The sequence below is a fragment of the Balaenoptera physalus genome (genome assembly GCF_965194825.1).
Source record: "Balaenoptera physalus genome assembly, chromosome: 12".
Classification (NCBI taxonomy): Eukaryota; Metazoa; Chordata; class Mammalia; order Artiodactyla; family Balaenopteridae; genus Balaenoptera; species Balaenoptera physalus.
In genome coordinates this window covers 27725222-27740023 of record NC_138897.1, presented here as the reverse complement: position 1 = coordinate 27740023, position 14802 = coordinate 27725222, and the positions used below count along the sequence as shown (strand labels likewise).

The 14802-nt window shown below is 43.1% G+C and overlaps 1 protein-coding gene across 1 annotated transcript in view; it reads right to left on the bottom strand.

Annotated features, from left to right (window-relative positions):
* LOXHD1 (lipoxygenase homology PLAT domains 1) overlaps positions 1 to 14802 on the bottom strand; it is a 226254-nt gene that overhangs the window by 120422 nt on the left and 91030 nt on the right. Inside the window, exons 13-14 of the mRNA XM_082416684.1 lie at positions 3973 to 4127; positions 2363 to 2523 (exon numbers count right to left, since the gene is read on the bottom strand). Coding sequence (XP_082272810.1) covers positions 2363 to 2523; positions 3973 to 4127 — 316 coding nt within the window. The remainder of the gene's footprint in view (positions 1 to 2362; positions 2524 to 3972; positions 4128 to 14802) is intronic.

Genomic DNA, 14802 nt, shown 5'->3' with positions numbered 1-14802 from the left:
CAAGAAAAGATCTGTTGAAGCCTTAACCTTAGTACCTCAGAATGTGACTTTATTTGGAAATAGTGTCCTCACAGAGGTAATTGAGTTAAAATGAGGTCATTAAGGTGGGCCCTCATCTAAAATGACTGATATCCTTATAAAAAGTGGAAATCTGGACACAGAGACAGACACATACAGAGGGAAGACAATGTGAAGACAGAGCAAGAAGATGGCCATCTACAAGCCCAGGAACGCCTGCGGTTACCACAAGCTGAGAGGCATGGAGCAGACCCTGTTCAGAGCTCCTTCAGAGGAGCATGGTCCTGCCGACACCTTGAGTTTGGACTTCTGGCCTCCAGAACTGTGAGGCAGAATTCTGTTGTTTAAGCCACTGTTTGTGGTACATTGTTACAGCAGCCCTAGCAAACTAATACATACCGCCATGGACCCCACAACACCTCCTGCCATTCTGTTTCCTCTCTGGACTCCCTACCACCTGTCTTCCACCTAGAAGCCAGAGGGAACCACCTAAAATGGAAGAACCCCACCAAGCCCTCCTGATATGGGCCTCTGCCCACCTCTGACCCCACTGGGTGGCTTTCTCCTTCATCCACCTGTTTTGGTCTCATTGAGCTCTAGAACCCTCAAGCTCTTTCCCCTGGCACTCTCCTTTTCATCCTGCAAGAAGTCAGCCTAAGTGTCCCCATGAAGACAGACCCACCCACCTTCTCCATCTCTGACCCACCCTCTTCATCTCAGTGTGGCCTCTCCAGCAGCTGCTGCCACCACTGTGCGTTTCCTCCAGCCCACTCCTCAAAGTTAGCAATTGTGGCTTTCTTAGTGTATTCGTTTGCTTATTGTTTAGTTCCCCTCCAGACAACAAACTTCATGAGGACAGGGAGCAAGCGTATATAAATGCTTCATAAATATCTTTTGAGTGGATGGGAATAAAACAAGGAAGGCTGCTCCATCCAGCATCCCAGCCAGGCAGCCTCCGGGTCCAGCAGGGAGCAAACGGGTCAGTGTTGAAGAGAGACCAGAACTCTCCCACCCCCTCCTTCTTCGTGCTCCCTCCCCATGTGCCAGGCAGCCCTCACCAACCTCTGCGAACCACTTCCTCAGTCCCCTGCCTCTCACCACTTCTCCAGCCTGGATGAGTCACCCTCCCTTCTCTTCACCATCCATTCACTCTCTGATCTTCCTTCCAGGCCCAGGTCCTGTTCTGCCTCTCTTGGGAAGCCTTCCCTGGCTCCCCAACCCTTACTTGGAGCCTCTTTCTGTCTATTAGTGCCACTGACTTGGAACTGCCTGCATCATTACCTATCTTTCCAATGTAATCCTCTTAATACTAACAGTGGCCATACTTTGAAGACTGTAGATGCCTTTGTCATGGACAAAACATTTCACAATCATTGTGCCCTGGGATTGCCCCAGTGGCCCTCCATAGCTGGGAAACTGCTCTTCCTGGGCTGGTGTGGTGGTAAGCAAATCAACTGTAGTAAATGTGTCTGCATGCACATGTGTGCACGAGTGCGTCTGTGTGCCTGGTAGAGAAAGAGCAATGCATTCGCTGCCGGGCTGTTAGGCAACCTGCCCCCACCCACTCCAAGGAGGGCTGTCCTTAAGCAAGAAGCCTGGACCAGCCCTAAGGAAGTGACCTTGGACATGCAGCACCTCATCCATAGGTGCAAGACTCAGCTTGGGCCTGGGATTTGCAGAGCCTAGTTGATCCAAAGCTCCAGTTAAGCGTGCACCTCCCAGACATTGCTATGGGTGAATGGGAATGGCCAACCAGACAGCACAAAAAACGCTGGTATTGCTCCTCATTATAGAAATGTCTCTATCAGGAACATCTGATAGAGCCCAAACGGGCTGTGAAAGAAATCCAAATGCTTAAGGCAAAAGAGAAAAGAAACTTTACCTCACTAGTAAGCTGGGGTAAGGAAATGAAAACAAAGTAAAATATCTTGACAAGATATTAAAAGGGAAAATCTGTGGTAGAAGGCCATCCAAATGGGGAAAAAACCACCTTTAATTCAAAAGTTTAGTTCAGCATGTAACAAAGCCTCTGAGGTAACTCTCAGTTAAAGTCTGAAGTTGTCATATTTTATCATTGAAAAATGCCAACATTTTGGTAATTAATAGACTTAATAGCACCACACTGGGACACCCAATGCTGCTGTTCCATCACCTGTGTGTGTTGGGGGCAACGGGGATATGAGGCCCAGGTCTAAGTGCCACCAGCAGGGCCACCTCTTTTTTTGCACCGGCTATATCCTTAAGCTACTATCTTGTTCCCTGCACCTGGAATAGGCTGAGTCTTCCCAAAACTAAGGCCCATAACCTAAGCTGGAGAAAATCAAAACAGACAGGACTCATGTACCTGAGACAAGGGAACTCCACATTGTCGCTCTCGGGCTGCCCCTCCTCTCTCACCAGCACCCGCTCCAGGAACCAGCCACTGCCGCTGCCTTTGCCGTCGTGTCTGATCCTCACCCGCCTTACCTTCCGCATGGTGACGGACTCAATGGTGAACTCATCGGCCTTTGTGGGGAAGACAGCAAGGCCAGTTAGATGGTGGCTCCCTTGGGACCCAAACACCAAAGGAAGACACAGGCCCAGAAATCCTAAAAGCCATAGCCAATGGGTTGGGCTATTGGTCTTTCACAGATGGGCCAGGGGCTACCCATGAGGAACAGATTGCACCTCTCCCTCAATTTCTCCCACTGGACTATGTTTGATGTCAAGTTCTCAACAACTGAGGTCTGCATTTTTGGATAAACAATGGCCATTCCCTGTGATGTCCTTTTAAAAGGCAAATCCCCTAGGAGGATTAATATATTAAGCTGTTATCAGCCACTAACCATTTATCATGAATTAATTCCTTGGTTAATCTCCTCTGGCTCCTTGCTGCAGAAGGACACTGGCTCCCTTTTGAGAAAGGGAATGATTAGGGGGACCAGTAGTCTTATTAATTTCACAGTTTTGCCTGCCAGTGAAGCAGCAGGAATGCAGCAGGGGCTGCAGAGTTGCCAAGTCTACACAAGTGTACCTGGGGCCCTCTGGGAATAGGAACTCGAGGGTGGAATTCATGAAGAAAGGAATCAGAAGATGTAGAAAGAAAAGAGTAGGAAATGGTGGAGAAAGACCTCCACTTGAATTCCAGGGCTTGCCCTGCCCTTGCTAAGGAAGAGGTGGCAGAGGAAGGAGAGGACCAAAGCTTACCAAATCTCTTCACCTGATGAGCAAACTTGGGTCTCACATTATTGAACTATGACCCTTAACTGAGCACCTACTGTGTGCTGAGGGTCAGGTCTGCTAGCAGGCAGTATATCTGTCATCTCTAATCCTCACAACAGCCAGCCACAGGTAGGCATCCTTTCCCCCATTTCAGACGCAAGGAAACTGAGGCTCAGAGAATGGAGGGTCTGGCCCCGATCCTCCTGACTCTTTCCCCATTGTTTCACACAGCCTACCCAGTAAATCCAGGTGATGGTTGGGGAAACCAAAGGGAACATTCAGCACGTTTGTAATGAGGCTAGGAATAGAACCCAGTTCTCCCACTTCCATGTTTAGCGTCTTTCCAGATTTCTCTTTCAAAAAGGAAACGAACAAGTTGCCTCCAGTGGTCATGCCTAGTGGAGAAGCAATGTTCCTTCAGGTGTCCCAGCTTTCTGCATGCCTGGGACCTTCAGTCCACACATAAGGTGCCCAGCTTCCTTCCCTGCCCACCCCAGGTGTCTTCCTGCTCTGCCCTCTTCTCAAAGCTAAGGTGTGGGAAGGGGACCGTGACCTCTCTAAGGTGGCTCTCCAACTCCCAGTCTTAGGAGCCTGGTGGCTGTCATGCATGTAGTTCCCTGTTCCCACACCCAGAGACAGCTTCTCTGTTGGCCGAGGCACCAGTACCAGCGATCAGCTTTACTTAGAACAGGTAAGACAAGGGAGTGGAAAGGGGTGGGGCGGGGCTGAGGGAGGTGCACTGCTGCAACTTACGTTGCCCTTCTCAAACAGGTCGGTGTTATTCCTGCAGTTGTAGAGCAGCCGCTCCCCCGTGTCCCCCACGTCACCAAAAAGGCAGAGGTAGACGTTGGCATCCGTTCCCGCACCTTCAAGTTCCCCAGTGCACACTGTCACACGGTACCGGGCCACTGGCAGGCAGAGAGAGGGACACAACTGGCTGGCAGCCCCCTGCTCCCAGCACTGGCCCTGCTGCTCCCCACCTCTGAGCACTGCCTCCCCCTCTCCCCCCGGCTCTCATCTGGGCTGACCTTGCTCATTCCGCCAGCTGCCTCACACCAGTCAAGGGCCAGCTCATCTGCAAATCCCTTGTCCCAGACAGACCAGAGGTTCCCAATCCTGGCTAATTGTCAGAATCCCATGGGAAACTTTTATAAGAATTCAGATTCCTGAGCACCACCTCAGACTTCCCAAATCTTAGTTTCCAGAGCGGAACCACTAAAACTGCATTATTTACAAGCTCCCACAGGGGATTCTGGTGGAGTTGGCAGTGTTTGGGGACCACGGGTCTAATTCAAACATTTTGGCACTTGATTCCATCCAACCCAGTAGACTTTTTGCCTTAGGTTGTCCTCCAATTCATGAGTCCTGTCTTCTTAAGAAAAGTAAGATAACTTTTCTTTTGAACCAGAACTGAGCCTTCCCTTCTCTTCAGAACTCCCCAGTGCTATGGACATGCCAGGAAGAGAAGCAGACAGAAAGGCACAAAGTGCAGCTGCTGTGGGAAGGGCAGCATCTTCTTCCCATGTTGAAAATGTACAGTGGAGCAGGCAAACCTGCATCTGGCACATAAGGCCTTACTTCCTAAGCTAAAAGTGAAATTCATTCATTCATTCATTCATTCCTTTGCCCAATATCTGTTTACTGAAGCCTAGTAAGTGGCAGGCATTATTATAGGTGCAGGGATTCAGCAGTGAGCAAGACAAACAGACTCCTGTTCAATGGCACTTATATGAAAGTTGAGAATGGAAGAGTGGAGAGGAGAGATGGACAGTAAAATCATAAATCATGAACAGGAAAATTTCTGAGTTGTATCTGTAACAAAGATAGTATAATGGAGTGATGCCATAGGGTGTGATGGAAGTAGGGAGGTGTGCAGTAAGGGGGTGAAGATGATTTAGAGATGCAGAAAAGCTTGCTGCAAGGAGGCAAGGCTTGGACTAAAATGTTGGTAATAGGAGCCAGCCACAGGCACAGTGAGAGAAGAGGGTGCTGGTAAGTGTGAAGCCCCAATGTGGAGATGAGCAGCTATGTTTCAGGAGCAGAGAGAAGGCCAATATGGCTGGAGTGGAGGGAGAAGGAGGGGATGAAATGAGGCCCAGAGGTGGACAGGGTTAAGACCGGTGATGTGTGACAGGTCAAGGTAAGACATGTGGCTTCCTTTGTGCTTTTGTTTTTAATACAACAGGAAGCCTTTAAAGGACTTTAAGCAAGGAAGTAACTTAGTCTGATCTATGTTTTAAAGAGCATTTGGCTGCCATGTGGAGAACTGATGGTAGGGGAAGAAAGAGTGAATCAGAGAGGCCAGTTAGTGGAATAATTACAGTAGTCTAGAAAAGAGAGGAGGATGCCTAGGACTGGGGGTCCGGTGGAGATGGAGAGAAGTCGGTAGATTAGAGATATATTTTTGAGGTACAAACAACAGTACTTGGTGATGGACTGGATAGGTAATTGAGGGAAAGAGAGGAACCAGGGATGATTCCTGGGTTTCTGGCTTGGGCAACTAGGTGAATAGTGTTGGCAACAAGACGTAGGGACACTTGGGGAGAATGATGGGTTTGGAGATAAAAATCAATGGTTGTTTGTTCATTACAAATTTGAGATGTTTATTAGATGATCATAAAAAGAGGTCAAGATGGCAGTTGAATATGTGTGTGGAGGGTCAGGAGTGTTGACCTGACTTTGTTTATCATAGGCATATAGATTCCATTGAAAGTCACAGGACCAGATGGGATCCCCTATGGAGAGGATGCAGACAAGGACTATAGAGGGATACCAACATTAGAGGTCAAGCCCAGGAGAAGCCAGCAACTCAGATGAGAAGCAGCAGTCAGTGAAGCAGAGGGATTTTGCTCTGAACCTAAAACTGCTCTAAAAAGTCTATTTTTTTTAAATGAAGGGAATATTAAGGCATTCCCAGATAAACAAAAATAAAAGAATTCATCACCATCAGACCTGCTCTACAAGAAATACTAAAGGGAGTCCTTCACATTGGACATTAGACAGTAACTTGAACACACCCAAAGACATAAAGAGAACCAGGAAAAGCAATGACTTAGGTAAATATATAGACAGTATACTTTAATTTTTGTTTGTAACTCTTTTCCTCTCAAATCTTATATAAAAGACAACTGCATAAAGCAATAAATATAAAACTGCATTGGTGGGTTTATAATGTACAAAGATATAATCTGTATGGCAATATAGCACAAAGGAAGTGAAAAGAAACAAACCTACACTGGAGCAGAGTTTTTGTATATTACTGAAATTAAGATGGTATTAATCTGAACTAGAATGTTATAAGTTAAGATGTTAATTGTAATTCCCTGGTATAATTCCCTAAGTGTAATTCTTCCTACTAAGAAAATAACTCTCTCTCTCTCTCTCTCTCTCTCTCTCTCTCTCTCTCTCTCTATATATATATATATATATATATATATATATATATATATAATATGTATATATATTAAAAGAAACAAGGGAACTAAAATGGTATTCTAGAAAATATCTATTTACCACAAAAGAAAGAAGAATAAAGAAACAACAAAAAAAGACAAGATATATGGAAAGCAAACAGCAAAATGGCAGACATAAATCTTGCCTTATTAGTAGTTACATTAAATGTAAATGGACTAAATATTTCAATCAAAAGGCAAAATGTGGTAATCCTGCAGAGACAGGATGGGTCTCCCTACTCCAAATTTGCTCAGCTATCAAGGCTGATGATACCACGCATGTACCAAGAGTGAATATAAAATGATTATTCACATAATGAGGAGTTCTGGGGAGAGCATGATAGGCCCTCAAGCAGGTCCAAAAATGGCTGGAGACAGCAGAGAGGGATGACTGGTTTGACATTTTATGGTGGTTAAGGGGTGAGATTTTCTTCACATGGGTCCTTGTATGGCTTGAACTTTCCACAAGTGTGAAGGAAGGGAGCATCCAGGCTTTCTTACCAAATTGCCCAGACATGAGGCAGAAAGCTACTGGTGTAACTGGAAAGCTGTCAGCAGTCAAATATGAAAAAGAAGTCATATTCCTTATTACACAGAGATTGGCAGAATAAATAATGCATCTAACTATCTGATATATGGAAGAGACACACTTTACATTCAGACACAAATAGGTTGAGAGTAAAAGGATGGCTCAAGAAGAAATAGACAATAGGAATAAATTTATAACAAGTAAAAGATTGAATCAGAATTCAGAAAACTACACATGAAGAAAAACCCAGGCCTAGATGTCTTCACTACTGAATTTTACCAAACATGTAAAGAAGAATTAATACCAATTCTTCTCAAATAAAGTAGAAGGAAATACTTCCGCACTCATTTTGTGAGGCTAGCATATCCCTGCTCCAAAACCAGACAAAGATACCACAAGAAAAGAAAACTACAGACCAATGTTATGAATACAGATGCAAAAATTCTCAAAAAAATATTAGCAAAACAAATCCAGCCCCATAAAAAAGAACTATACACCATGGCAAGGTAGGATCTATCCCAGGGATACAAGTTAAATTTCTGAAAATCAAGTAATGTAATATATCATATCAATAGAATAAAAAAACAAAAATCACATGATCATCTCAATAGGCTCAGAAAAAGCATTTGACAAAATTCAACACTCTTTCTTGATGAAAAATCAGCAAACTAAGAATAAAAGGGAACTTCATCAACCCATAAAAGTCATCTATGAAATACCCACAGCTGACATCAAATTTAATGGTGAAAGAGTGGATGCTTTCCCCCTAAGATCAGGAACAAGACAAGGATCTCTGCTCCCACCACTTCTATTCAACATGGTATTGGAGGTTTTAGCCAAGGCAATTAGGTATCCAGATTGGAAAGAAGTAAAACTATCTCTCTTCATGGATGACATGATCTTGTATATTGAAAATCATAAGGAATTCACTAAAAACCATTAGAACTAATAACAGTTCAGCAAAGTTGTGGAGTACAAGATCAATATAACAAAATCAACTGTATTTCTATTACCTTTCAATGAACAATCTGAAAATAAAATTAAGAAAACATTTCCATTCAAAATAGTATCAAAAAGAATAAAATAGTTATGAATAAATTTTAAAAAAACAAGTGAAAACCAATTAATAAGTCATGGAGATGTAATGTACAGCATGGCAAATATGGTTAATAATACTATATTGCATATTTGAAAATGCTAATACAGTAGATCTTAAAAGTTCTCATCACAAGAAAAAAATTATGTAACAACGTGTTGTGATGGATTTTAACTAGACTTACTGTGGTGATCACTTTGCAATATATACAAATATTGAATCATTATGTTGTACACCTGAAACTAAATATAACATTGTAAGTCAATTATACCTCAGTAAAAAAAAAAAGTGAAAAACTTAAGCTCTGAAAACTAAAAAACTGTTGAAAGAAATTAAAGATGTTCACTGGAAGACAATATTGTTAAGATGGCAATACTTCCCAAACTGATCTACAGATAAAATGCAATCTCCATCACAATCTTAAATGATTTCTTTGTAGAAATTGACAAGTCATCTCTAAAATACATATGGAATTTCAAGGAACCCAGAATAGCTAAAACAATAGCAAAAAAGAATAATAAAGAAGAATAACAAGTGTTGGCAAGGATGTAGAGAAATTGGAACTCTCATACATTGCTGATGGAAATGCAAAACGGTGCAGCTGTTTGAAAAATAGTATGATAGTTTCTCAAAACTCAAAACAGCATTACCATACAGCCAGCAATTCAGCTCATAGGTATATATCCAAGAGAACTGAAAACATATGTCCACACAAAAACTTTACATGAATATTCATAGCCACATTATTCATAATAGCCAAAAAGTAGAAACAACCCAAATGTCCATTAACAGTTGAATGTGGTATATCCATACAGTGAAATATTATTCAGCATTTAAAAGAAATGAAATACAGATGCATGCTACAAGGTGAATGGACATTAAAAACATTATGCTAAGTGAAAGAAACAGATACAAAGAGTCATATATTAAATGATTGCATTTATATGAAATGTCGAGAACAAGCAAATCTACAGAGACAAAAAATAGATTATTGGTTTAAACAGATGGGTAAGTACAGAGATAAGGAGTGAGGTGGGGGAATGGGTGTGAGTGCTAATGGGTATGGGTATGCAATGAAAATGGTCTGGAATTTGATAGTGGTCATGGATACATGACTCTATCAATATACTAAAAGCCACTGAATACTTTAAATAAATGAATTGTATGGAAAATGAATACCTCAATAAAGCTGTTTTAAAAAATGGACACTACTCATTGGTGGTCCACCTAAAATGAAGATAAAGTACATGAGGAATGAGACAAATCATCAGTAAGTTTAATTTAATTTTTCAGTTATATACCCATTTTTATTTGGAGATATGAAGACATCTGAAAATTAAATTTGACCTTTAAATATGTGGGTCTGAATATATAGTGTCTATAGCAAAAGCATTTGTTAGAAGAAAAGGTCAGGGATAACTGGTTATCCACAGACCTGCCTGAATGGGGCTGGTAAAGTCTCCTGCTCCCAACACTGCCTCTTCAGAGGGACAGCACCTGAAATTCAACCACTGCTGCCTCTCCAATCAACTCTGTTAAAATTCAGAAGATAAATATTTTAAACTTTTAGCCTTCGCATAAATGAAGCTGATGCTTTTGTGTTAAGCTCCCAATGATAGGCTGTGTTAACAGTAAGAGGAACAAAGAGCATTAACTGGAGTGAGTACTGAAACGTGGAAGCACAAAAGGGAAGGGAGGGCACCAGTCTCACTTCATTCTGACTTTTGATGAAGTTCGGTTTTGCCTTTCTGGGCTGTATCTATTAGGCCATTCCCAGAGGCAAGCTGATGAGGAAATTTAGAAATCTCTATGCCTGGGAATTCCAGTCCCCTTTGTTCAGGAGCTCGAAGGTCCTATTGGCTGGACATTGTCAGGGGTCCCAATTCTCTCTAGGGGCCACTCCCAGCCCACCTGCCACTGACGTTCTAAGCACCTTCCTGGCAAGAAGTCTGTGGACAATTAAAAATAATTATATTAGCCATCGGCAGTGAAAGACTTTAAACAGATGGGTGAGTACTAGAGCCTCTTGTACTTTAATTTTAAAATTACGGCTCAGCCTGATTAGCAAGAAGTTACAGTTTTCAGCACTTGAGTCCAGTGGTCTCTTGCCGCTCATCAGTGGTATGTAATCCCTTCTGCTGGGCATGCAGTGGAGAATGCAGATCTCATTGGTTTTACTATCTCACATAGCTCCTGAGGGAAAGGCAAGGTGGAGATAAGTTGTGGGCTGTTGAGTGTTTTGTCTTGTCTCCTGGTCTGTGTTAATCAGTGCAATCACCCCCAAAGGCATCTTGGCTCTCAGATGTGGTGTTAATTGCTTGTTTGACTGGCCCTTATTTTTTAAGTAAACTAGGAGTACACAATTTCAAACTTAGAGAATTGGTTTTAAATTGGTATTTACTCATTTTACATGAGTCCAAGACTCTCCACTGAAGGGATTTTCAGGAAGCCCTGCACATCATACCTTGGTATACCTTGGTATACCTTGGTACCAACTGGGGAAGTGAGATGTTGCCACCAGCTCTATTTACTGTTACAAAGAAGCATCCAGACCAGAAAAGGAGATTTGAGTTCCTGTAGAGGTGAGTGAGGACATGGGAGTGTTCCAAGAACAAGAGGAATTTATGTGGGCCAGAAAGAACAGTTGGGGGAAAGAAATTAGAGTTGATATGGGCTCCGAAGTACTGCCAAGAACCCCCAGAAGGCATTAAACTGCCCTTATAGCCAGGACAGACAGCCCTTCTGTCACTGACATGGGTCCTTGAACTCGTTAATCAATAGAAATTGATAAGAGGCCAGAAGAGAAATTCAGGCAAAGCTTTACTGGGACTCGTGCCACAGCACGAGGGAGTGAAAACAAGTAAGAGGTGCCCTTGCTTGCTCTCTGAGGAGGGCGAGCTGGTCCCTTAAATGGGGTGAGGGTGGGGGCGGATCGGTGGTCAGGCTGGAGGGGCGGCTTAGGTGTCTGTCCACACCCTTGGTGGTGCTGTGTGCAGGGATTACGCTTTCGCTCCCGGTACCTCGGGAATGGCAGTTGGTTTGTGGTCTTTTTGTATCTTATAATTGCCCCCAACTGCAGTTATTTTTAGTCCCTTATAGTTTCTTTGTATTCTGTTGCTAGAGGTTCAAACACTCCAGTAAATGGTGCCAGATCCCAGCTTATCTCACTTCAATCCAATACTAGTCATTAGAGAATTTTTTTAAATTGCAGTTGTTCTTTAATAGTATCACAGAAGGCAAAAACAAACAAAAGACAGCTATGATAGCCCCATATCTTATACACTGTTTAAAATGTTTCAAGGGTGTTTTTGTATGTAACCTATAGAAATGCTCTTCCTCCCCGCCCCTCCCACCGTGATCTCTCCTTATCTATCAAATCCCTACCATGGAAGACCTAGCTCGAATGCCTGAACAAAGTTTCTCCCATCTTGCTCAGTAGGAAGTTTACCTCCCTCCTGTGTCTACAGCATTCATTCAACTCCTACCAGTTCCACCTTCAGAGTGTTTCTTGAATTTATGTCCTCCTCCGCAGTCTACCTGAACCCTGCCCAATTTCAGGACCACTTTTTCTTTCCCCTGGATGAGTTCTTAACGGCTTGTCCCTGAAATACATCCTCCACACACCCACAGGTCCTTGACAGAGCAGGAGAAACGTGGGGAGGAAGGAACTGGATGGCGTTCAAGTTCAAGGGTGGTGTGAGTGTCATCAAGGTCATGAGAGGCCTGGGAGGGCAGGAGCCTGAGTCAGAGGTGGGGACTGAGTCAGAGTTCAGAGGAGCAGCTTTGTGGGATGAGCCCAAGTGAGGTACTGGGGAGTGGCTGGTTGCATGGGAGGGAGGTGGAGGTGAGCAAAGTGGATGAGGACCAGCACGTGGATGAATGGGTTTTCCACATGGACGTTGATGGAAGCAGAAAAAAAGCTCTCAGGTTTTGATATGCGCAAAAATTACTTGGTGTGCTTGATAAAAGTACCGATTACCAGGCATAGCCCTCAGAGAGCCTAGTCAGTATATCTGGAATTGGGCCCAGGGATCTTCATTTTAACAAACACTCTAGGCAATTTTTATATAAATGGGACCTTGAGCATACTTTCAGAGACACTATCTGTTATGGGCTGAATTGTGTCCCCCCCACCAAATCCATATGTTGAAGTCATAACCCCCCAGTACCTCACAATGTATTTGGAAGTAGGATCTTTAAAGAAGTAAATAAAGTAAAATGAGGTCGTATGTGTGGGCCCTAATCCAATATGATTGATGTCCTTATAAGAAGAGATTAGGACATAGACATGAGCACACACACAGGGGAAAGATCATGTGAGGACACAGTGAGAAGATGGTCATTTTCAAGGCAAGGAGAGAGGTCTCAGGAGAAAGCCAATCTGCCAACACCTTGATCTTGGGCTTCTAGCCTCCAGAACTGTGAGAAAATAAATTTATGTTGTTTCAGCCCCCCAGTCTGTGGTATTTTGTTATGGCAGCCCAAGCAGACTAGTTCACTGTCCTAGAACAATGGTAGGAGTTGAGGGGTCTAGAGAATGACCAGGGGGCACCTTGCAAAAGAGGAACATGTCCAGAGTGAACAGAAGATGGAAATGAGCTAGGGCAGAGGCCACATGGTGGGTGGTGTGAGCCTCAAGGCCGAAAGGGCAGAGGGAGTCAGGAGAATGCCCCCTCCCGCTAGCCCCACAGTTGTGAGGACGGAAAACTGGGTTTTGGGGGGAGGGGAGCCATGCTTCCGTCAAGGTAAGGAGGAGATGGAGGTAAAAGAACATCCTGGACATTTAAGTAAAAATGGCAGCTTTCTCTCTGAAAAAAATCTCACTAAAACGATAGCATACAGGTATTTTAAAGATTTAACCAAACAAAAAATTTTCACCAATAAGGCTCAGGGAAAGGGATGAATATAGACAACAGCAACCAAATTTCAGAAGCTGGAGCACAGCTAGAAAAGTGTGCTTTTCACAGTGCCTTAGCACAGTGGGTCTGCACCAGGAGCACTGACAGCCCCTAGAAATTTGTTGGACAAATTCCTGAGCTCCCCACCCCAGACCTACTGAATTAGAAAATCTGTGGGTGAGCCCCAGCAATCTGTGTTTTAAGAAGCCCTTCAGGTGACAATGCTGAAGTTTGAGGTCCCCTGACTTAACAGACCAGAGAGAATTGATCAGAGCTATCAGCTGTGAAATTTGAGAAGTAAGGTTGCAAAATGTCTCAGGAATGACAGCACCAGGTAACTTTAGAAATAGGGAGTGAGGGACTAAAATTATGAGAACTGGTTAGAAGGATTTAGAAAGCAGTTAGATCCCAAGACCATCTCTTCAATTGTTCATACCTGAAGGCTCAATTCTGGCACATAAAGAGGGCAGATCAGGTAACAGCGGGTGTGTTTCTGCCTTGGTGGGATACATGTTACATGGAGTCCTAATTGGGGGGTGGGCAGGAATCATATGTTATTTACCATATTTACAGGGAGATGATAGCCTTGTTGCCAAAGAAAATACTGCTGAATGTGAAAAGGCAGAGTATAGTTTGCTGACCCATGAGGCAGGAGATCTTGTTCTAGGTCTCACTCTGTCTCTAACTGTATAAACAGGGCAAGAACTTCCTCAGTTTCCTTATCTGCATCAGTCTATTTTAAGGACCTTTGAACACAAATATTCCATAGTCCATTTTAATTAGTCCATTTTAATTAATTCCATAGTCCATTTTAATTAAAAATGAAGAAGAATCATAAAATAGTACTAATTGCAAGCATTGCCTAATTAGACTAACAGGATGATCCCTTTTTAGATATTTGCTGTTTGGGGTTTCTATGTTTTTGTGTATTTAACTCTGTTCAAATTGTTTAAAAATATATATACAGAGCTTCTACTGGGTGTGCAAATGCCTGAGAAGTGACACTATCCAAATACTTAGAAGGACTACTGGAACTATGGGTGACATTGTAATTTACTTTTTGTAATTTTGCAATGTTATTTTACTATTTAAAAAAATTAAGCACAGCCACAAGGATAGAAAATAGGTTAATTATATTAAGTGCCAATTCTGATCAATTGCTAATGTTTGCTTGCAGTGCTATATTGAGGGCTATGAAGCTCATTTCAGACTAAATGGGAGAGAATGCTGTGATTACTCAGTAATGTCTGCCAAGGGAAAAGGTTAGGACATGTGCCGTGTATTTGCCAGCACTCTGGTGGTATAACCTAGAGGCAAAATGATCTCCTTTTCCCTCTTTGAATGTGGATGCTAGACTCCAGATTAAAAGCTCAGCTCTCTTCTACTAGTCGCAAAAAGAAATAGAGGATTCATAAGGGAGCAGTCAAGTGTGGCTGTAAGAACCCAGATCCAGCCTTCCTTTTTGAGGACCATCTTATGCATAATTCGAAGTGGATGTTTCCTTTAATTTCAGGGAGTGCCTGGAGAAATATTGTTCAGTGTGGATTCTTCTCATCCCCTCATAGCCAACCTGAAGACCCAGAAATCTCCCCATTCTCACCCATGCCC